The sequence below is a fragment of the Eptesicus fuscus genome, chromosome 14 (assembly GCF_027574615.1).
Source record: "Eptesicus fuscus isolate TK198812 chromosome 14, DD_ASM_mEF_20220401, whole genome shotgun sequence".
Lineage (NCBI taxonomy): Eukaryota > Metazoa > Chordata > Mammalia > Chiroptera > Vespertilionidae > Eptesicus > Eptesicus fuscus.
This window is the reverse complement of record NC_072486.1, coordinates 75,067,723-75,085,720: the sequence shown is the minus strand read 5'-3', so window position 1 is coordinate 75,085,720 and position 17,998 is coordinate 75,067,723. Positions and strand designations below refer to the sequence as shown.

The window sequence follows — 17,998 nt, the reverse complement described above, 5'->3', positions numbered from 1 at the left end:
ATCGGGCCTAAACAGGCAGTCAGACATCCCTCTCACAATCCAGGACTGCTGGCTCCCAACTGCTCGCCTGCCTGCCTTTCTGATTGCCCTTAATCGCTTCTGCCTGCCAACCTGATCACCTCCTAACCACTCCCCTGCCAGCCTGATTGATGCCTAACTGCTCCCCTGCCAGCCTATTTGCCCCTAACTGCCCTCCCCTGCAGGCCTGGTCACCCCCAACTGTCCTCCCCTGCAGGCCTGGGTCCCACTCAGCTGCCCTTCCCTGCAGGCCTGGTCACCCCCAACTTCCCTCCCTTGCAGACCTGGTTCCTCCCAACTGCCCTCCCCTGCTGGCCATCTTGTGGCGGTCATCTTGTGTCCACATGGGGACAGGATCTTTGACCACAAGGGGGCAGCCATCTTGTGTGTTGGAGTGATGGTCAATCTACATATTACTCTTTTATTAGATAGGATAGAGGCCTGGTGCATGGGTGAGGGCCAGCTTGTTTGCCCTGAAGGGTGTCCCAGATCAGGGTGGGGATTCCCTTGGGGCGTGGGATGGCCTGGGCGATGGGCCTGTGGTGGTTTGCAGGCCGGCCACGCCCCCCAGCGACCCAAGCGGAGGCCCTGGTATCTGGGGTTTATTTATCTTCTATAATTGAAACTTTGTAGCCTGGAGCGGAGCCAAGCCTTCTGCTCACTCAGTGGCCGCAGCCATTTCTGTTGGAATTTATTTACCTTCTATAATTGAAACTTTGTAGCCTTAAGCAGAGGCCTGGGCTGGCAAGGGCAGGCAGAAAGCTTGGCTTCCTCCATCGCCAGGGAAACCCAAGCCTCCCTCCTGCTCTCCTTGGCCTCAGCCATCTTGGTTGGGTTTATTTGCATATTTGCTCCTGATTGACTGGTGGGTGTGGCTTGTGGGCGTGGCTTGTTGGTGTAGCGGAGGTACAGTCAATTTGCATATTACTCTTTTATTAGATAGGATTTTGAATTTAGTGTTTACTGTTTTGCTCTGACATTTTTGTTAACCTTCATAACATCATTTTTCTTTTCATTCATTTCTTTTGATATATCTTATTTACAAATCTATTTCTCTTTTACTTCCTTACTAATAAAAACTTAATATTAGCTAGCAATAAGTAAAATCTGGTAGAAATTGTATAATCTTCAAATAGAATTTGCTGGATTTTTTCTATAGATCTTTAATATTTTTCTGAACACTGTTATTCTCAGTACTATTCCCAAATTGGTAGTCTTTAGCCAATGCTATTAACTGATTATTTAAGAGAAAAGCTGTGGTGCTGATGGTGTAAAGTCATTTATTTTTGTATGTTAATTATGCTGTAACATTACTTTTATTATTAACATCAATCCAAAAGTAACACTAATCTCATTAGGTGAACTTTATCTTGTGGCTCTTTTTTCCATTTTATAGCTGGCTTGAGTCCTGCTGAGATTCAGCAGTTATGGAAAGAAGTGACTGGAGTTCACAGCATGGAAGACAATGGCATCAAACACGGAGGGCTAGACCTCACCACTAACAACTCCTCCTTGACTACCTCCCCCACCACTTCCAAAGCCTCACCACCAATAACCCATCATTCCATAGTGAATGGACAGTCTTCAGTTCTAAACACAAGGCGGGACAGGTAAATCTCACGAGATTTATCTTATATTTATCTTTCACCAAATTTTACTTTCACTGTCGATTAAAACTAAAAATTATGATTTGTGCTAACAAAGGGAAAATGTATAAAACAGCAAATTAAATGGAAACCTTTAGATTATTTATCTTACATCTTATTTTTTTATTTCAAAAAGCAGTTTAAATACTAGCAGTTTTATGGCTACAGTGGTAATTTATCTGAAAAAAGTTATTTTTAATAAGTGCATGTGGAATTATCGTGTTGATATATTTTTATTACTAAGATGTTGTTATTAACCTGAATTCCATCAGAACATTTTACCATTTTGTAACTTAACCAGTTTCACACATGAGTTTAGACATCAGAATATATATATATGATGGGATTTATAAATATGTAAAAATAAACTTATGCTGATAACTTTCTGAATAAATTTGACTCAAAATTCATAAGTTAAAAATTATTTTATGTAAGTTACCAACATTGAGTACATTATGTTAGATGATTTTTAAAGTTACTGTTTTACTTTAGTTGTATAAAGACTGCCTTTGTAAGAGGAGCACCCATGCACTTTTGTCCATTTAGTTCCATTTAGTCAGGGATATGGATACCTATTCAAGGCCTTTAAAGTAATTTATATGAAACATGTAAGCTAAAATATTTCTCAACATGAAACATAAGTGGAAGATTTCTTAAAGTGGCTGAGGCGTATATGATGTATAGCTTTCAAATTTAAGTGTAGTGGAATGATAGTGTTGTTTAATATAATACAAATATCTGCCTCGCTGCAACAGATACTTTTTTCATAAAATTTTTTTTTTCAAAGACACATTTAATTACAGTAAGTTTAAAATAGAATGTTATCATTTGGCAATGTTTTTGAGTATCATGAAACATTTTTCTTATTAACTTGCATTAATATAAAATGGTATTCCTCAGAATGCTTTCACACTTGTTTTAATTGAGATTAATTTGTTGATTGTATATTCCAGAAGTTGGTTGATTTCTCTAGGATCTCTCTATCTGATATAATACCTATCAAAGTAGCATTTTTTAAATCAACTGTTACTAGTAGACATATATATGGTTCACATGTATATATTGAACAATTTAAATCTCCTAATACTCTTCTTTAAAAAGAGCATTTCAAAAATCTTATTATTCTCTTAAAAATACAGGTGGTTTTTTTCCCCACTTGACCACATATGAATAAATATATATACTTCTTTAGTGGTAAATGTTACATTAAGGTCATATGGCAGGATTAGCATATGATATTATGCAGTCCTCTTGGTTTTTCATCCTTTATTAACAGTTGTCTTTGGTTCTATTTCCCATCTAATTGGAACATCATCTAGCCTTGGCAGTTGAACTATTCAGTAGAACGATTAAATTTTCCTGAGTGCTCTGAGCTGAATTGACCTGTTTTGACCTGTTTGTCACTGGGTGTAACCTGACAGGCTCTAGCAGTCTGCAACGATTATGGCTTTTTGAGATGAATCTGATGCATGTTCCTTTGCTACAGCTCGTCACATGAGGAGACTGGAGCCTCTCACACTCTCTATGGCCACGGAGTTTGCAAATGGCCCGGCTGTGAAAGCATTTGTGAAGATTTTGGACAGTTTTTAAAGTATGTTTTTAACTTTTTTAGGGGCAAAAGTGGGTTAATGGGAGTTATAGGCACATTGTTTTAAGCACAAGGTCCATCATGAGGGATACTAAGTTTTCTTTATTTCAACAAGTGGATTAGCAAAGTCAGATGAAGAAGTTTAACTGTTCATCTTTTCATGAGAAAATTTATAAATAATTCAATAGAGTTTTGTTTGTTTGTTTTGCTTTTTGTCCTTTTTAATCCTCACCCAAGGATACTTTTCCATTGATCTTTGAGAGAGGGAAAGACAGAGAGGAATATCAATGTGAGAGAAACACATCGCTTGGTTGCCTCCTGCACACAGCCGAACCAGGGCCTGGGCTGGGGAGGAGCCTGCAACCAAGGTATGTGGCCTTGACTGGAATCGAACCCAGGACCCTTCAGTCCGAAGGTCAACACTCTATCCACTGAGCAAAACCAGCTAGGGCCAATAGAGGTTTTTGAATGAATGAAAAATATTAGCCTACTATAACAGCATCATTAATAATTGGGACATATGCTTGCAGGGTTCACTAAAATTTCAGTTTTTAATAAAAATTTCAAGTAAAACTATATGAGGAGTCATATTATATATGTGTATTTTAAACATATATACTTTATAGGTTTATTTTTTAATTGTAAACTTTATATTTCTTACTTTAAATAATGATATTTAAGATGTATATTTAACAGATGTATATAAAAATAAAAAAACAAAGTTAAAAGGAGCTAAAATTTTAAGATATTTATGTTTTATCCACATTGACACTTGTTGCCCCCAGCATCATAAAGAAACATACATGGTTGTATGTACGTATGATGGTTGTATGGCTTCTCTAGCTTAACATTAAAACTTGAAGTATCTTTAATTTTTTCATACAGTGACAATTTATTATTTACTTTTTAAAAGGTTCTTTTTCAAATGAGAATATGCATTTTTTCATGACCATTTTCTATGCACAATTCCAGTGTACGAGAGTTCTAAACAGAGCTACAGATAGATTTATGGAGATGAGTAACTTCACAGGCTGAGACTCTTATGTTGTCATGGAGCAGCTCACAGGGTGAATGAACTGTTTCATGCTTCATCAACAATTAAGTTAATTAGCTCATTTGAAATTGCACTGCTATTTTGCCAGGATGTTGGCAGAGACATCAGAAAGATGTGTTTACAAATGGTAGACGACAGGGTATAGAGCAAAGGCACCTTAACAACAAGGCACACATACTTGATATCATAATAACTTTAGTACTTCTACAAGGATTTTTTAAAACAGTTTTTATTACTGACCACTTCAAAGGAAATATGCTTCCTATTTTGCTATGACTTTTTTAAAAGTCCTGAAATGAATATTTGCACTCCTACTGTATCAAAATAGTTGTGAGCTGTCATTTAGTCGGGTATGAAACTGATTTGAGTGTTCTAATCTAAACAAAGACAGAATATAGGTATATTACTTTTTTTAAGAACTAATTTCTTCATTTGGGCATATTAGTCCTTATCAATATTATTTATTATCACTAAGAGTAGTTACCGGACTAATGCTATTTCTTCAGTATGATAATTTAAAGCATCGAATCAGCCCAGTCACCATACATTTTATTGCTTCAAGTTATTCTTTCTGACAAAAATCAAAATAAATCTTTAAGAAAATACCATATATTTTCTTCAGGATGATTTTCTTTATAGCACGTGGAAAGGAGAATTTTTATTTATCTTAAATACTTATATATATTTTATTACTAACACGAAGATGAATAGGAACCCTCATTTTACCCTTCATGTTTCTTTTTTATAGTCATGCTAGTATTTTTTAGACTGAAGAATTACAAGTAGGAAAGCATTTTCTTTCAATTAAATATCAACTTTGGTTCCAAAGACTGACCATTTTTCCGACCCATTAAATTTATAGGGATGACAGAACAAATGACAGCAGATTTTAAGGCCTTTCTGTTAGTTCATTTTTTTATTATATGCTTTAAATTCCCTAAACCACAGATCTGTGATAATTTCTGTTAATAGAGCTAATGCCAGTGTACTGTACTGAAATGAAATATTAATAAGACATATTTCCATACTGATATTGTCTTTCTCTTAAAATGTGTGTGAAATTTTAAGAGAAATAAAATAATAATTTTATTAAATTAATTTCACTTTATTTAGTGACTTTGTGGGAAATGAAATGAAGAGGCATCACCACTAATAAAGATTTTCTCGAAACGAAGATTTTGCTTTTCTTTTGTAATCATGGAGAGAATTGGGTCTTGGCACATAAAAAGTCAGACAAGTCAAAAAGCTATGACAGGTTTTTAGCTCTCTGTTTTCTTGTTTATTCATTCTCTGGAAATTTTATAGCCAGTGTTTTTATAAAAGATTTTTTTTAGAAAATAATGGGGCATTTTTATTTCTAGAAATAAACTATATAGCTTGAACTTTACTTTGGTATCAGACAACTTATTCATTGGTTTGAAATCAAGTAAACTATTCATTATTACTACTTAGCCTACATATGTTAAATAACAAATAATAAAAGAAATTATAGTGAATCCCAAATTCCCTTTCTTGCATTACTTTCCCAAGTTGGTAGAATCTCTCACTGTTTTTGCCCAGCATCAAATGAAAAGCCTCCAGAAGAGAGTTGCATATATAGATATGTGTGTACATGTATATATGTACATATCTGATTATGTACATATATGTGTACATGCATGTTATATATGTACATACATGATTTTAATATTCAATATTAAGTATTCAATTGAAACATTACTTTCTATTGTATGAAAAACCTTGATTAAATTATAAACCTTTATTTGTAATAGCCAAATAAAAACAGAAAATAAAAGAGGAAGAAAATTCAGGCTAAAAAGGTATTTAGGAAAAATTTTGAATTTTTCTGTAAAGTAGTGTTGACAGAAGCTTATCATTTTTCTGACCAATAATTGAAGACTTTACTAGATTACTAAAACCATTTAATATTAGTTCTTCATTACTGTCTAATCAATGTCAAAGTGTAATAACAACTGACAAAACCTGTGTAGTTAGGCTGCAGATTTATCATTCCACTGGACCTAAGTCAGTTGGAATGTAGATGGATTGACTTTTAGATCTTAATCCAAAAGGTTTGCAATATCACATTCCAGTTAGCAGACAAGTGCTCCTGAACTTGCAAGCGTAGATGCCAGCAAACAAAACATGGTCTGAGATACAAAGATGGATATATTCCCTTTGAAGAAGGGCAGACTGGTTAGTGCCATAAAAATATCAATCTGTTAAAGAGTAATCAGTTGATAATAAATGAATCAGGTTTATTTACAAAGACTACATTTTTAAGTCTTGACACTGTGGAAAGAACAATAGAAGAGGTAGTGGAAATAGTTTATTTAATGGGAAATATGTTGTCTCCTTTTCTGGTAGCTGACTAGAAATTGTGCTTCTGCTTAGTGTGTATTGTCTATGTCTTTGTCTTTGACTAGGCAGCATGGCTACAAAATTATGACCTCAAGAAAGCATTCTTTGAACTTGTCAGAATGTTGTTTCTTTTGGTGACAGTGCCCCCATCTCTCAAAACTAAGGCATCTCACATAATCAGCTAAATGAATAGTGACAGCTAACATTTTGTATTTAAACTCCTGTCAGTGTTTAAACATAAAAAGCTTGATGCAAAATAAATCAAACACAGTGATTTGCAAGTGAAACATTTTGTACAAAAAAAAAAAAAAGTCTAACATAGTTGGATTAAATCCGATCTCTTTTTAGCTTATAAAATACTATAACTTTAAATGAATTTGAAAAATCTAGAGTTTAAAATTGAATTGCTAATCTGCTGTGCATATAATCGAAGTTACCACATGCGTTCATAACCTTAAAAGCTTCGTTAAAGAGAATTGTGCATTAACTATGTTGGACGGACCCTTTTCTACTTTTCATCTTTCTGAAGTGCTTGCTTCACTGTTTTTAGAAAGAATTTGACTGCCTCCTCACATTTTTTTTCAGTCCCCACCACCTACCTGGCACACAGATTCAATGCAGTTTTGAAAGAACGTCAGTAGACCACATCGTTTATTCCATTTTGAAAACAAAAATCAATATACCTATAAAGTGACCTATAAATTAGAGCTGGCTCACACAATGTTTGTTCAGTGCTGCCTTTCTGAATGCACCCTTTGCATTTTTTCTTCACCTCTGTGTTTGAACTGCAGTCTCGGTAAGAAGCTCATTAGGGGACATTAGGGACTGGAGCTAACCAGAATTCCAGAGCTTGCTTTGCTCTTATTAATGCATAGTAGAGTAGAATGCATTTAAATATTTCATAGATATTCAGTAATTTGTGTGTAATCGTCTTGTTAGCAGACCAGTAGAAGTAGAACAGGCCTGTGAAATGGTGTTAGTGATTGCATGTGTAATTTACAGACCTTTGCCATCAGAAAGCATATTATTGTTGGCTAGTATGAAGCTGTGAAATAGAACCACCGATAAGTAAAAAAAGAAACTTAATAAAGGTTTTGTAACAAGCATCTTCAGGGATAACAACCCCACTTGGTCATTTTGAAGCAGCTATAATTTATGACATAGGCAATATATCAAATGCATAAGATAGTATTATGGAGCATTCATATGAAAAGGGTATTTGCAACATTAGTTCCAACTTCCTGCAAGGGACATGATTAAATGATTAATGAAATGTCCCTTTGCATATGCATTTTGAAACAGCAATTAGGCACTGACTGAGAAAAATCCACCAATCCTCTCATTTTTCAGTATTATCTCATTCTTGATTTATAAATCATAGAGAATTTTTGAATAGCAATATGTAGTACCTGAGATAGTTATAAAAGCATAAAAGAGAATAATTTGGGCACAAAATAGTCACAAATACATACATTCATAATTTAATATTAATATTCAGCCTATTTATTTAGTCTTAGTACATTGTATTTATATCCAACACTATTTCTGTACTTTGATTGGCATAATTAAGTAGGGAGAATGAATAGGCACTATTATTTTACATATCACTGGTAAACAATAGCAACGAAAGGAGAAGGGAGATGTGGCAGAGGTATGTATGTGTTTTTCAAGTTCTCAGTAATCCACTGGAGGCTGTTCTATAAATGATCATTGAAGGGCTGCAAGCTAGCCTATAATTACAGGAAAGAAAGTGGCAGCTCTGGCATTTCATAACTATGTGTCCTCGAAAAGTGCTTTGTGAGTTTGTCACCAATGATAATTTAGATAGAGGCTCATTACTGAACATCACAACACTTTAAAAACCTTTCGCCTTCATACAGGAGAATAAAGGACTATTTTAATGACAAGGTTCTTTTGTGTCCCACTGAAAAATTCAATCAAGACAAAACCTCATTGACTGTTATTGTAGTCTATAGTCTCTATTCTAATAAGAGCTGTATAGATAAATTGAATAGGTTTCTAAGACCCAAATATATAATGCAAACATTTTATACATTTTTTAGTTCTTTAAGTATAGGATAATTATCACTAAGATGTACACAAGTGTAAAAAATAACCTCTCTAAAAGTGATTTTATGCAAAAATAAACATGTCCTGCAGCATATATCTTTTTTTATGAAGCTGTGTATTCTACTTAGCATGTTCCATTTACATTCTAGTCTTTGTGGATAGCTACAGCGCTTTTAAAAAACATTCCTCATTTAGACAGATTGTGGGATAAATATGTGCGTGTTCATAGTGAAAACACCCATAAGAAAAATACAACGATATTAAAGTTAAGAATACAATGACCATTGTAGTACACTGATAGAACACGATCTCACTGTTATTAAAATTTTGGTGAAAACTCTGAAGAACAACTTTTAAATATCTCGTTAATTAGGAATTAGTGACACTTTACATCATAAGCTAACCTCCAGTTTAACATTCATGCCTCCTTTCCAAGAAAGAGTGAGTGAATCTTAGTGGAGTTACAATTAGGTTCATGGGAGAACTGAGCAGAGCTGAGCTGAGGGCAGACAGGGACAGGGGAGGTGCGCTCCTGCAGTCGAACCCCACACCTCAGACTTGACCTGATGCACCTCACTCTTTTAGTCCACAGTTTCCCTTCAACCCGGATGACGATTGTGACAAGAGACATGCAAGTCTGTTGTTGCGATCAGTGAGGATGTATTAAAACGAACGGATTTAATTTTTCAAGGGAAGGGGCAGAATAGAACAAAGGTTTCCAATTGCTGATCTACTAACAAATAAACCTACTTGTTTATAAATTAGTTCTTTCTCAGAAACACCATTTCAATTCCTTATATTAACATGTTGCATGTGTATCTGTCTATATACTTTCTTCATTACTCATTTCAAGAAACTTTTGTTGGTATAGTTTCAAGATGTTCCTTTTCCCCTACTGTGCAGGGAAATATGACTTCAGGGTAGTGCGTTCGAAGTGGAGCATATACTACTGAGACACATGGTTTAACTTTCTGTTTTGTGTCTTGTGTTTGTTTAGGCACCTTAACAATGAACATGCGTTAGATGACCGGAGCACTGCCCAGTGCCGAGTGCAAATGCAGGTGGTCCAACAGTTAGAAATACAGGTTTGTCAGATGCTAACGTAATGGCCTCCTCTCTCATGTTTCTGGTGGGTTACATTGAGTACTGGGCACTTTCTGAGTCTTTTAACACAATGCCTAATAGCAGTACATGGAATTTTAGATTGTTTATAATGATGGCAACAATTGATAACTCGGGATGGATGGATATCGCTTAATGTACTTACCACGTAGACATATAACCTTTAGATTACATAATCTATATTTGGAGATCCAAAAAGAGTCAAATCTCAGTTTTTCCCAATTGTGGTTATACCAAACCCCACCTCCCAACCCCGCAATTGGATATGATTTTATTGCGGAGACAGTTTTTACATGAACTAATCATGATTCCCCCCCCCCATTAGATTGTATTGTATAGCAAAAATCTTTATAGCATCATGCCTGTAGCATATTACTCTGAGAAAAACCTTTTCCTTTTCTATCTTTGGTGTATTTTTAATTAAAGAACTTGCAAAAAATTTTAAGACTTGTCTGTACTAGAGTTATGACTGCAAATAATTTATAATATCACAGATAGTAATGTATTATATCAAGTGCTGCTAATTTAAGTTAAAACAGTTTAGTTAACATTGAAACAGCATTTAGCCAAAAATAAATAGAACTCATAAAACAGGTCAGAAGCAGTTATATCACTTTATCATTCTTACTACGCTTGTCCTACCCTTTAAGGCTTCTTCCGGTGTTTCAATGTAAAGATGTTTTTTTCTCAGTCAGACCCATACTTTGTGTTATTGAATTAAACATACAATTTATACTTTTCTTCACACTTTACTACATCTTGATGTGTTTTAAACCCATCATGTTGTAGCTTTTTCCCAGAGCGCTGTTAAAAAATGTTTATTTTGACTTGTAACATAATCAAGGACACCTAACTGGCATAATTAGCGATGTCGTTTTAAAAAACTTTCTGTAAACCTGTTTACCACCTAGAAAAGGTGGAGGAAAACATAAAAGTTCAGCTGATGAAGACACAGTCTGCAGTGTGACCAATTATGTCTTTTTTTTTTTTTTTCTTTTCTTTTCTGCTGTGTCTGACTGATGGAAAAGTAAGGTCCGTCACTTGTAATGAGACCCAGTGCAAGTATAGAAGCCGACTTGGTGGCAGAGTTCAGCGTTTCCCACCGCCTGGTCTCTGTCACTCTATTGAATTAGATTGATGACGGCAGATTGGAGGGGGCACTAACTGGACCTCAGTGGGACTGCATGAAGTGCGGGGACAACCCTGGCAGGCACTTCGCTTTGAGAACCCTTCACCCCTTCACAGCTGCTGGCTCCAGTCCATCGCTAACAGTGTCCACAGGACTTTAAAGAGACACCATGGGTCTTCTAATTTATGGTTTTAGTAACTTGTTACTGTCAAGACAACGGTGACCTCAATTCTCTTATTGACAAAAAGATGAAGTGTTATTTGTTTTCTCTGACCTTTTAACATAAGGAAAGCTATCCAAGTTTCCCCCCCACCCCATCCTTCCTAGCTAAAGTTGCGCTTCCTCCCAGCTAAGTTCCTACGGACACAGACTTTTATATGCAGGAATCATTACTCTGAGACAAGCTCAATGATAAGATGTATCACCGCGATAAAATGGCTGTATCAGTCATTTCTAAAATGCTTCTGATCTCACTCGTTCTTAACAGCTTTCTAAAGAACGAGAACGTCTTCAAGCGATGATGACCCACTTGCACATGCGACCCTCAGAACCCAAACCATCTCCCAAACCTGTAAGTGCATATTGCTTTATAAACAGTAAATAGCTCTACTGATGTGACAGAGTGAGAAAATGAACAATTTAGTGACAGCTAGAAAACAACGAGAGCGATGAAAAATATGGCAATAAAATGAAAGTAAAATGCAATTGCTTGTCAAATTGTATGTTTCTTTTAAAGTAATGCTATCTTTTACAAAATCTATCCAATCTGCACCATGGGTGACGCTAAACAAAGTACACCTATCAGTGCACAAATCACTGCCTTGCGGCTGAAGCAAGAGAATATCTTTCTGTGATAGGTTTACAGATATTAACAGGAAACCCACTTTGAGCAACCTGAAAAGCAGGAACAGTACAAATCACAAATGGAAAGGTATGTGGTATGCCGACGAGGACTTCGATCAATCATAACATACATACAAATAGATTTTTTTTAATCAAATATTTTCTCAAAAATGTCATAGTATTTTCATAGTCAATTTTCTTCCATTTCTTTGGTGGTTATTTCAGTTAAGTTGTATTTCACATATTCATGTGTTTTGCTAGATAGTACACATATTGTTAATGTGTTTTACTAGATAGTACACATATTGTTAATTTAGACAGCTTATGGCAAAGGAAAATGGGTGATTATAGAACATAATAACTGTCGTTTCCCTAAAAAATATATAAAATTGAAGCACAACCTGATAATGTTGTCAGGTACACAGACTGTTGAAAAGAATATACTTTACCTCACTCTGCAAATGTTTGCTCAGAAACTTAAAGTAATCAGCTGGGTAACTGGTTTAATGAAAGTTTGGGGGCTATGCTTTAATAAGTCTCCTATATAGCCTGATGATTAGGGAATACCAGCTTTGATTCTCCCTCCATTTCTTCAGGAAAAAACGATCATTTGGTTTTGTAGTAGGAGGGAAGATAAAAGACAGACTACATTCTACGAGTTTTCTCCTAGTATCTCTGACATCACTCATTGATTAATATTATTCAAAATTTACTTTTTTGTATAAAGAACATGTTTCCTTAAACTGTGCTAAGGTATTAGAGTTTTTGTCTTTGTGCTACACTTAAGTGTAGGGTACTGCAAACACATTTTAATAGAAAGAAAGGAGAAATGTATCATTTGAATCTGACATATTACTTTTTTAAACTCTATAATGGCTAAGTTTTTCATTAAAAAAATAAACTTTTGAAGATCTTTTTGACCCTTTATTTATGAATTTTTTCCATAAGGTTTCCCCCCCCTCATTGCTTCTATAGTATAATGTAGATAATCACAAAACAGAATAATTGTCTCATAAATCCATCAGGAATCTGCAGCTTGTTCTTTTCCAATTAATTATTCAATCAGTAAATTTTTAAAAACTCTAGCAGCATGGTTACATCTACACTAATAAAGAATTTTCAGCCTATAATCCACAACAGAACCTGAATGAATAATGTAATTGAAGTATTACATTACATAAACCACACATGAAAGAATTGCTAATTGCGTTTGATGGTGGGCAATTAATATAGAATCTTAGATGAGCGATTTAAAATGAAACCACAGTTTAAAGTTCCCTTTGGAACTAGCAATATCTGAAGTGAGCAACTGCACTACTGGCCTCAAATTGGTTTCAAAGAAGAGTGGTCAATACACACACCCTTAAAAATACCCTAAAGTTTATACACTGTACAAAAGAAGCTTCAAAATTGATATAATAGTAGATATTTATGGTCTCATGTGCTGTGGCTCAGTTGAGACGGCCCACACATTTGATAAATATTAATAGCAAGAATTTATTACCAAAGAGAAATGAGCTCTGTTGGTTCATCACTGCACCCTTAACAGCTATCAGTACATGAACACAAGGTGCAACCGCACTGTCTATTATATGACCCCATTTACTCTCTGAATGGTACTTCATTAAATGGTACCTTTTGGCCATGCTATGGATGGATGAAAATCAAAGTTATCAAGGCTGCGAGTCCTGAATAATGAGTTTCACCCAACCTTGACTATATTCTGATGAGCTGATGTGGCTAAGTGCTGATCCTGGCTTTTACATGCTTCCTTTTAGTTAGTAATAAATTCTATTTTATCAGTTTGTGATTGCACACTTCCAAACATGGTATGCTTATTATTGCAGGATGGCGGGATAAGCTACCATAACCGTGTAAACATGAGTAGTTTGCATAGAAAAAGATGTATTTCTCCTGTTTTCATAACTTTTACCATGTCCACAAAACGTTCAGTGTCCTGTCAAGTATTCATCAAGATAGATCTCCCCTTGATTTGCAATGTTGGCATTTTTTTTTCTGGCCTCAGAATATGACATTTTATTCTGGTTTATGATTTCTAAAAGTGACTATGTAACCATTTAACTGAGTTGGTTACGTATGGAGGAGAGCTTTGTTTTTCTGTCTTCTTTTTCTAATTTTAACGTACAGTTACGCAATGCTGATGATAAGATCTAAATCATGACTAATTAGGCATTCTGGTGTTGATTTGAAAAAAAATAAAACATCATCTGCAGCATCGCACACATCGCTGCCTGTGCACCTTCCTGCGTTTCTCAGACCAGAGGTGGTTTTGTACACCCTGAGGAAGCTTACACCAGTGGCTTTTTTGCACTGAAGACGATTTTGTTTGAATATGTAGTAAATGTATTAAGTGCAGCATTTAGTAGCATTATCTCAGCTTTTATTTATGTATGTAACAAAGAATTCCCAGCCCAGTCTGCTGGCTTAGAGTGCGAACAGAATAACAGTTTGTGGTTTATTGGGAACAGATGCACTTGGGGACGCCTTCAGGGTGCCAGTCGTTATTATTAGACTGCTAATGTGCTTCTTCTGGCTGCTGCCCAAGAAAGCAGAACAATTAGCTGGCATATGTTAATTTTTGTTTCCCTAACAAATCTCTCTACTGACTAAATGTGTAAAACAAATCCACAAAGAAAGATCAATCAATGCTGTACACATCATTTTCTCCCCATTAAAAAAAGGTTTATCTTAAGAAGCGTATTTGGGATTTGAAAAGGCAGGTGTTACTAAATTACATATAAAAGCTGAATATTCTCTATGTAGCCACTAAGCAGCGACTTCATAGAGGAGCAGAACAATTACAACTAGTTTTCTTGCTTGGTTGCATAGATTACTGCATAAAATGAAAGGTCAGTAGATTACCTCTTATGAATATCATTTGACTATATGGCAGAAATCTTTTTATGTGCTGCCCTACGTAAAATTTTTTGCTAATTGGATGCTATTTATGACAAAGGTGTGTAGTAAATATGACAGAGATGATATGGGGTTTTTGATCACGAAGAGGAGGGCTTTTCTGAGGGGCGTGATGAAGGGCACACGGTTAAACAGCTTGCATACATTCTCACCTTTTTTCCTTTTTTCTACCCTGACACCCACTTTCCAGGGTACATCAGCCTTAAGTGACACTGTAATCATAAATTGAAAATGATACTTCCAGAGGAATTGGCAAACTTGACATTTCATTATATTTGTTAACACATGCCACAAATGATTGTTAGTGAGGAAATTCCATTTCCCTCTCTCCATCTCCAATCAGATTTAATTTGAAAATTTTCAGCCTCCTCCGGCTAATTTGCAATTAAGACAATTTTGTTTGAATATGTAGTAATGTCATTACCATTCCACCAAATTAGCAAGGAGACTAAAGGTCAGTGTAAAATTTTCCAGCTGACTGGAGCCTCTCAGCTGAGATTTGGGACTATGGAGGGGAAAAAAAAAAATCCGGGCAGCAACAGAATAGCAACTTATTCTGAATCTGATTGGCTGGAAACATTGCATCCTTCATTATTGCAGTTGTTGTTGCTTCACTGGGGGCTGGGCCTGTTTAACAACAGGGGCAGTCGGTAATCGGCAACTGGCTTTTATTTAAGAAAATGTACTTTCCCTGAAGTCTGGCAGGACAAGAAGGAGTTAGTCCTAAGTAACATTGCCAGAGATTATTAGATAACCTCTAACAGCATCCTCTAATTAGAGTTCTTATGATACAATTTCATCCTGTAATTAGTTGAGATTGGCTGCTTCATTTTGCAGCTTATTAGTGGCAACACAGCTGTAGAAGTGAATCCACTCTCATTTGTCAAACCTTTTTAAGTCTTTTTCTCTTGTCTCTACCTTTTTCCTGCCCATCTCTTGGGCCTTTGCAGCTAAATCTGGTGTCTAGTGTCACCATGTCGAAGAACATGTTGGAGACATCCCCACAGAGCTTACCTCAAACCCCTACCACACCAACGGCCCCAGTCACCCCGATTACCCAGGGACCCTCAGTAATCACCCCCGCCAGTGTGCCCAATGTGGGAGCCATACGAAGGCGACATTCAGACAAATACAACATTCCCATGTCATCAGGTAGGATATTAATGCTCGGTAGAGCTCTTTTACTTTGGGAGAGGAAAACTGAAGCTGAAGCAACTGTAGAGGAGCCATGCCAGAGCACATGAAGACTCAGTCATGATTTATGGAGTGATAATTGTTTTATTCCTGGTAAAGGCGGAGAGGGGTGATTCCCTAAGCACATTATGATGAATTGTTCTCAGTGGTTGTTCGGGAAAGAAAGCTCTCCCCATTAGAGACAGCGAGAGATGTGTTGTCCAGATAGCCCGTATTATCACCTCCATTCAAGGAGATCCTTTGATCTCCAAGGGAAGGCCGCATCAATACAGCACCTGCAAGGAATGCTGTGTGAGAAGAGCCACTGGAAACATGTAGGCAGCACCGTGGCTTAATGCTAGACAGTTCAGGTGCTACCTAAATCCAACCCCGCCACAGCTCCTCAGGCCTACCCGCTGCTGAGCCTCAGATGCAGGTGACGGTCAAGTTTGCATGGGACACAAATGTACCTTCTCCCCCTTTCTCACCCTCTCCCTCCTCCCCTTACCCTGCACCCTTGCCCCCTGGGCATCTGGATAATCACAGCCACACATTGTGCCTAGTAGTAGCTCAGAGCCCCCTTGTTACAGAAAGCGAAGTGATTTTCAATATGGGCGCTTTGAGGGGGTTGTGTTCTCTTTGTTGGAGCTCCACAGATGCCTAGAGATCACCCTGTGGCTCCTTAAGAAGTATTAGATGAGGAAAGCAAAGGTTATGGCGGGGGGAGGGGGCTAAAGTCCACGTAAGAACATGCCTAGAACCAGCCGCTTTCCAGAGGACCTGGCTGCTGGGAAAATGCCCGGGCCAGCTGGTGATGCCTGCCCTGAAGGACGGCAAACAACAGGGGGACGGTGCCTTGGCACTTTCCCTCAGAAATGGCCTTTTTCATGGAATTCAGTTCCACTGTCATGCTTTGTGCCTTCACCCGTCAGTGGCTTTCTCACGGCCTCACCTCACCACTACCAGGGGAAAATAGGAAGCATCAACGCTATAGACCCGGCTTGCTAGCAGGATTAACGCCTCGTCTCTTATTTTTATAGAGATTGCCCCAAACTACGAATTTTATAAAAACGCAGATGTCAGACCTCCATTTACGTATGCAACCCTCATAAGGCAGGTGAGTGGAAGGAAAACTAACTTTGCCCCATTCAATGAAAAGTCATCAGTGCTTCAAGCGAGGCTTGGATGAGACCATGTCATCTAGTCTACTTAGGAAACCATTATTTTTTGTCACTCCGTACCTTGTCTCATTTCAGGCTATCATGGAGTCATCTGACAGGCAGTTAACGCTTAATGAAATTTACAGCTGGTTTACGCGGACCTTTGCTTACTTCCGGCGGAATGCAGCAACTTGGAAGGTAACTGCTCTCCCGGCTGTTGGCAGCGTTCAGAGGCCTCGCACCGTGCCTTGCAGATAGCACAAGGAACATTTATTTACATGACATAAGCAGATTAGTATCTGCGTCCCCTCTTTTTAACCTGCCTCTTGAATGGAATGAATTCTCTCTCTCAAAATGACAAGTGAAAGAATAATTTTGCCTCTGATATAGTTTTCTAATTTGGTGCAATTAATAGCTGAGGCTTGGCAGAGAAACGAGGGCCTGACACACTAATTACAGTGTGAGCACTCAATCATCAACACCTTTGTTAGTCGCACGATATTACTTTTTCTCTTGCATATTATTGGCTAATTAGTTTGAAAAATGTCTGTTTGGCTTGTGCAACAAATGGAGGCTGTAGGTTTTGTCTTGGTCTGCGCCTTTTGTACACATCATACCTCATCCTACAGACTGAAGCTGCCATGGAGTGAGGTCCGTGGCTACTCAGCTGGAACTAAAAGAAAGTAAAGTGAATATTATCCTGTCAGAACATAAATGCAGTTTATTTACTTAGACAAAGGGGTTCATCTATATCCCTGTCCAAACAACTTCATTGTCTGGATCCTACAAGGAGCTAAAAAAAAAAAATGTTAGTTCTGTGTATCTATTTTTGGAAAAGAGCAATGTCTGGAAAGATAAGGGCACTCAGCACAGACTAAGTGAACTGTTTTATTTTCA

General features: G+C 36.9%; 1 protein-coding gene across 1 annotated transcript in view; it reads left to right on the top strand.

Annotated features, from left to right (window-relative positions):
- Positions 1-17,998, top strand: part of FOXP2 (forkhead box P2) — a 579,029-nt gene that overhangs the window by 528,116 nt on the left and 32,915 nt on the right. The window contains exons 10-16 of the mRNA XM_054725917.1: positions 1,415-1,628; positions 3,151-3,255; positions 9,735-9,822; positions 11,476-11,559; positions 15,719-15,920; positions 16,982-17,058; positions 17,198-17,299. Of these exons, the coding sequence (XP_054581892.1) occupies positions 1,415-1,628; positions 3,151-3,255; positions 9,735-9,822; positions 11,476-11,559; positions 15,719-15,920; positions 16,982-17,058; positions 17,198-17,299 (872 nt within the window). The remainder of the gene's footprint in view (positions 1-1,414; positions 1,629-3,150; positions 3,256-9,734; positions 9,823-11,475; positions 11,560-15,718; positions 15,921-16,981; positions 17,059-17,197; positions 17,300-17,998) is intronic.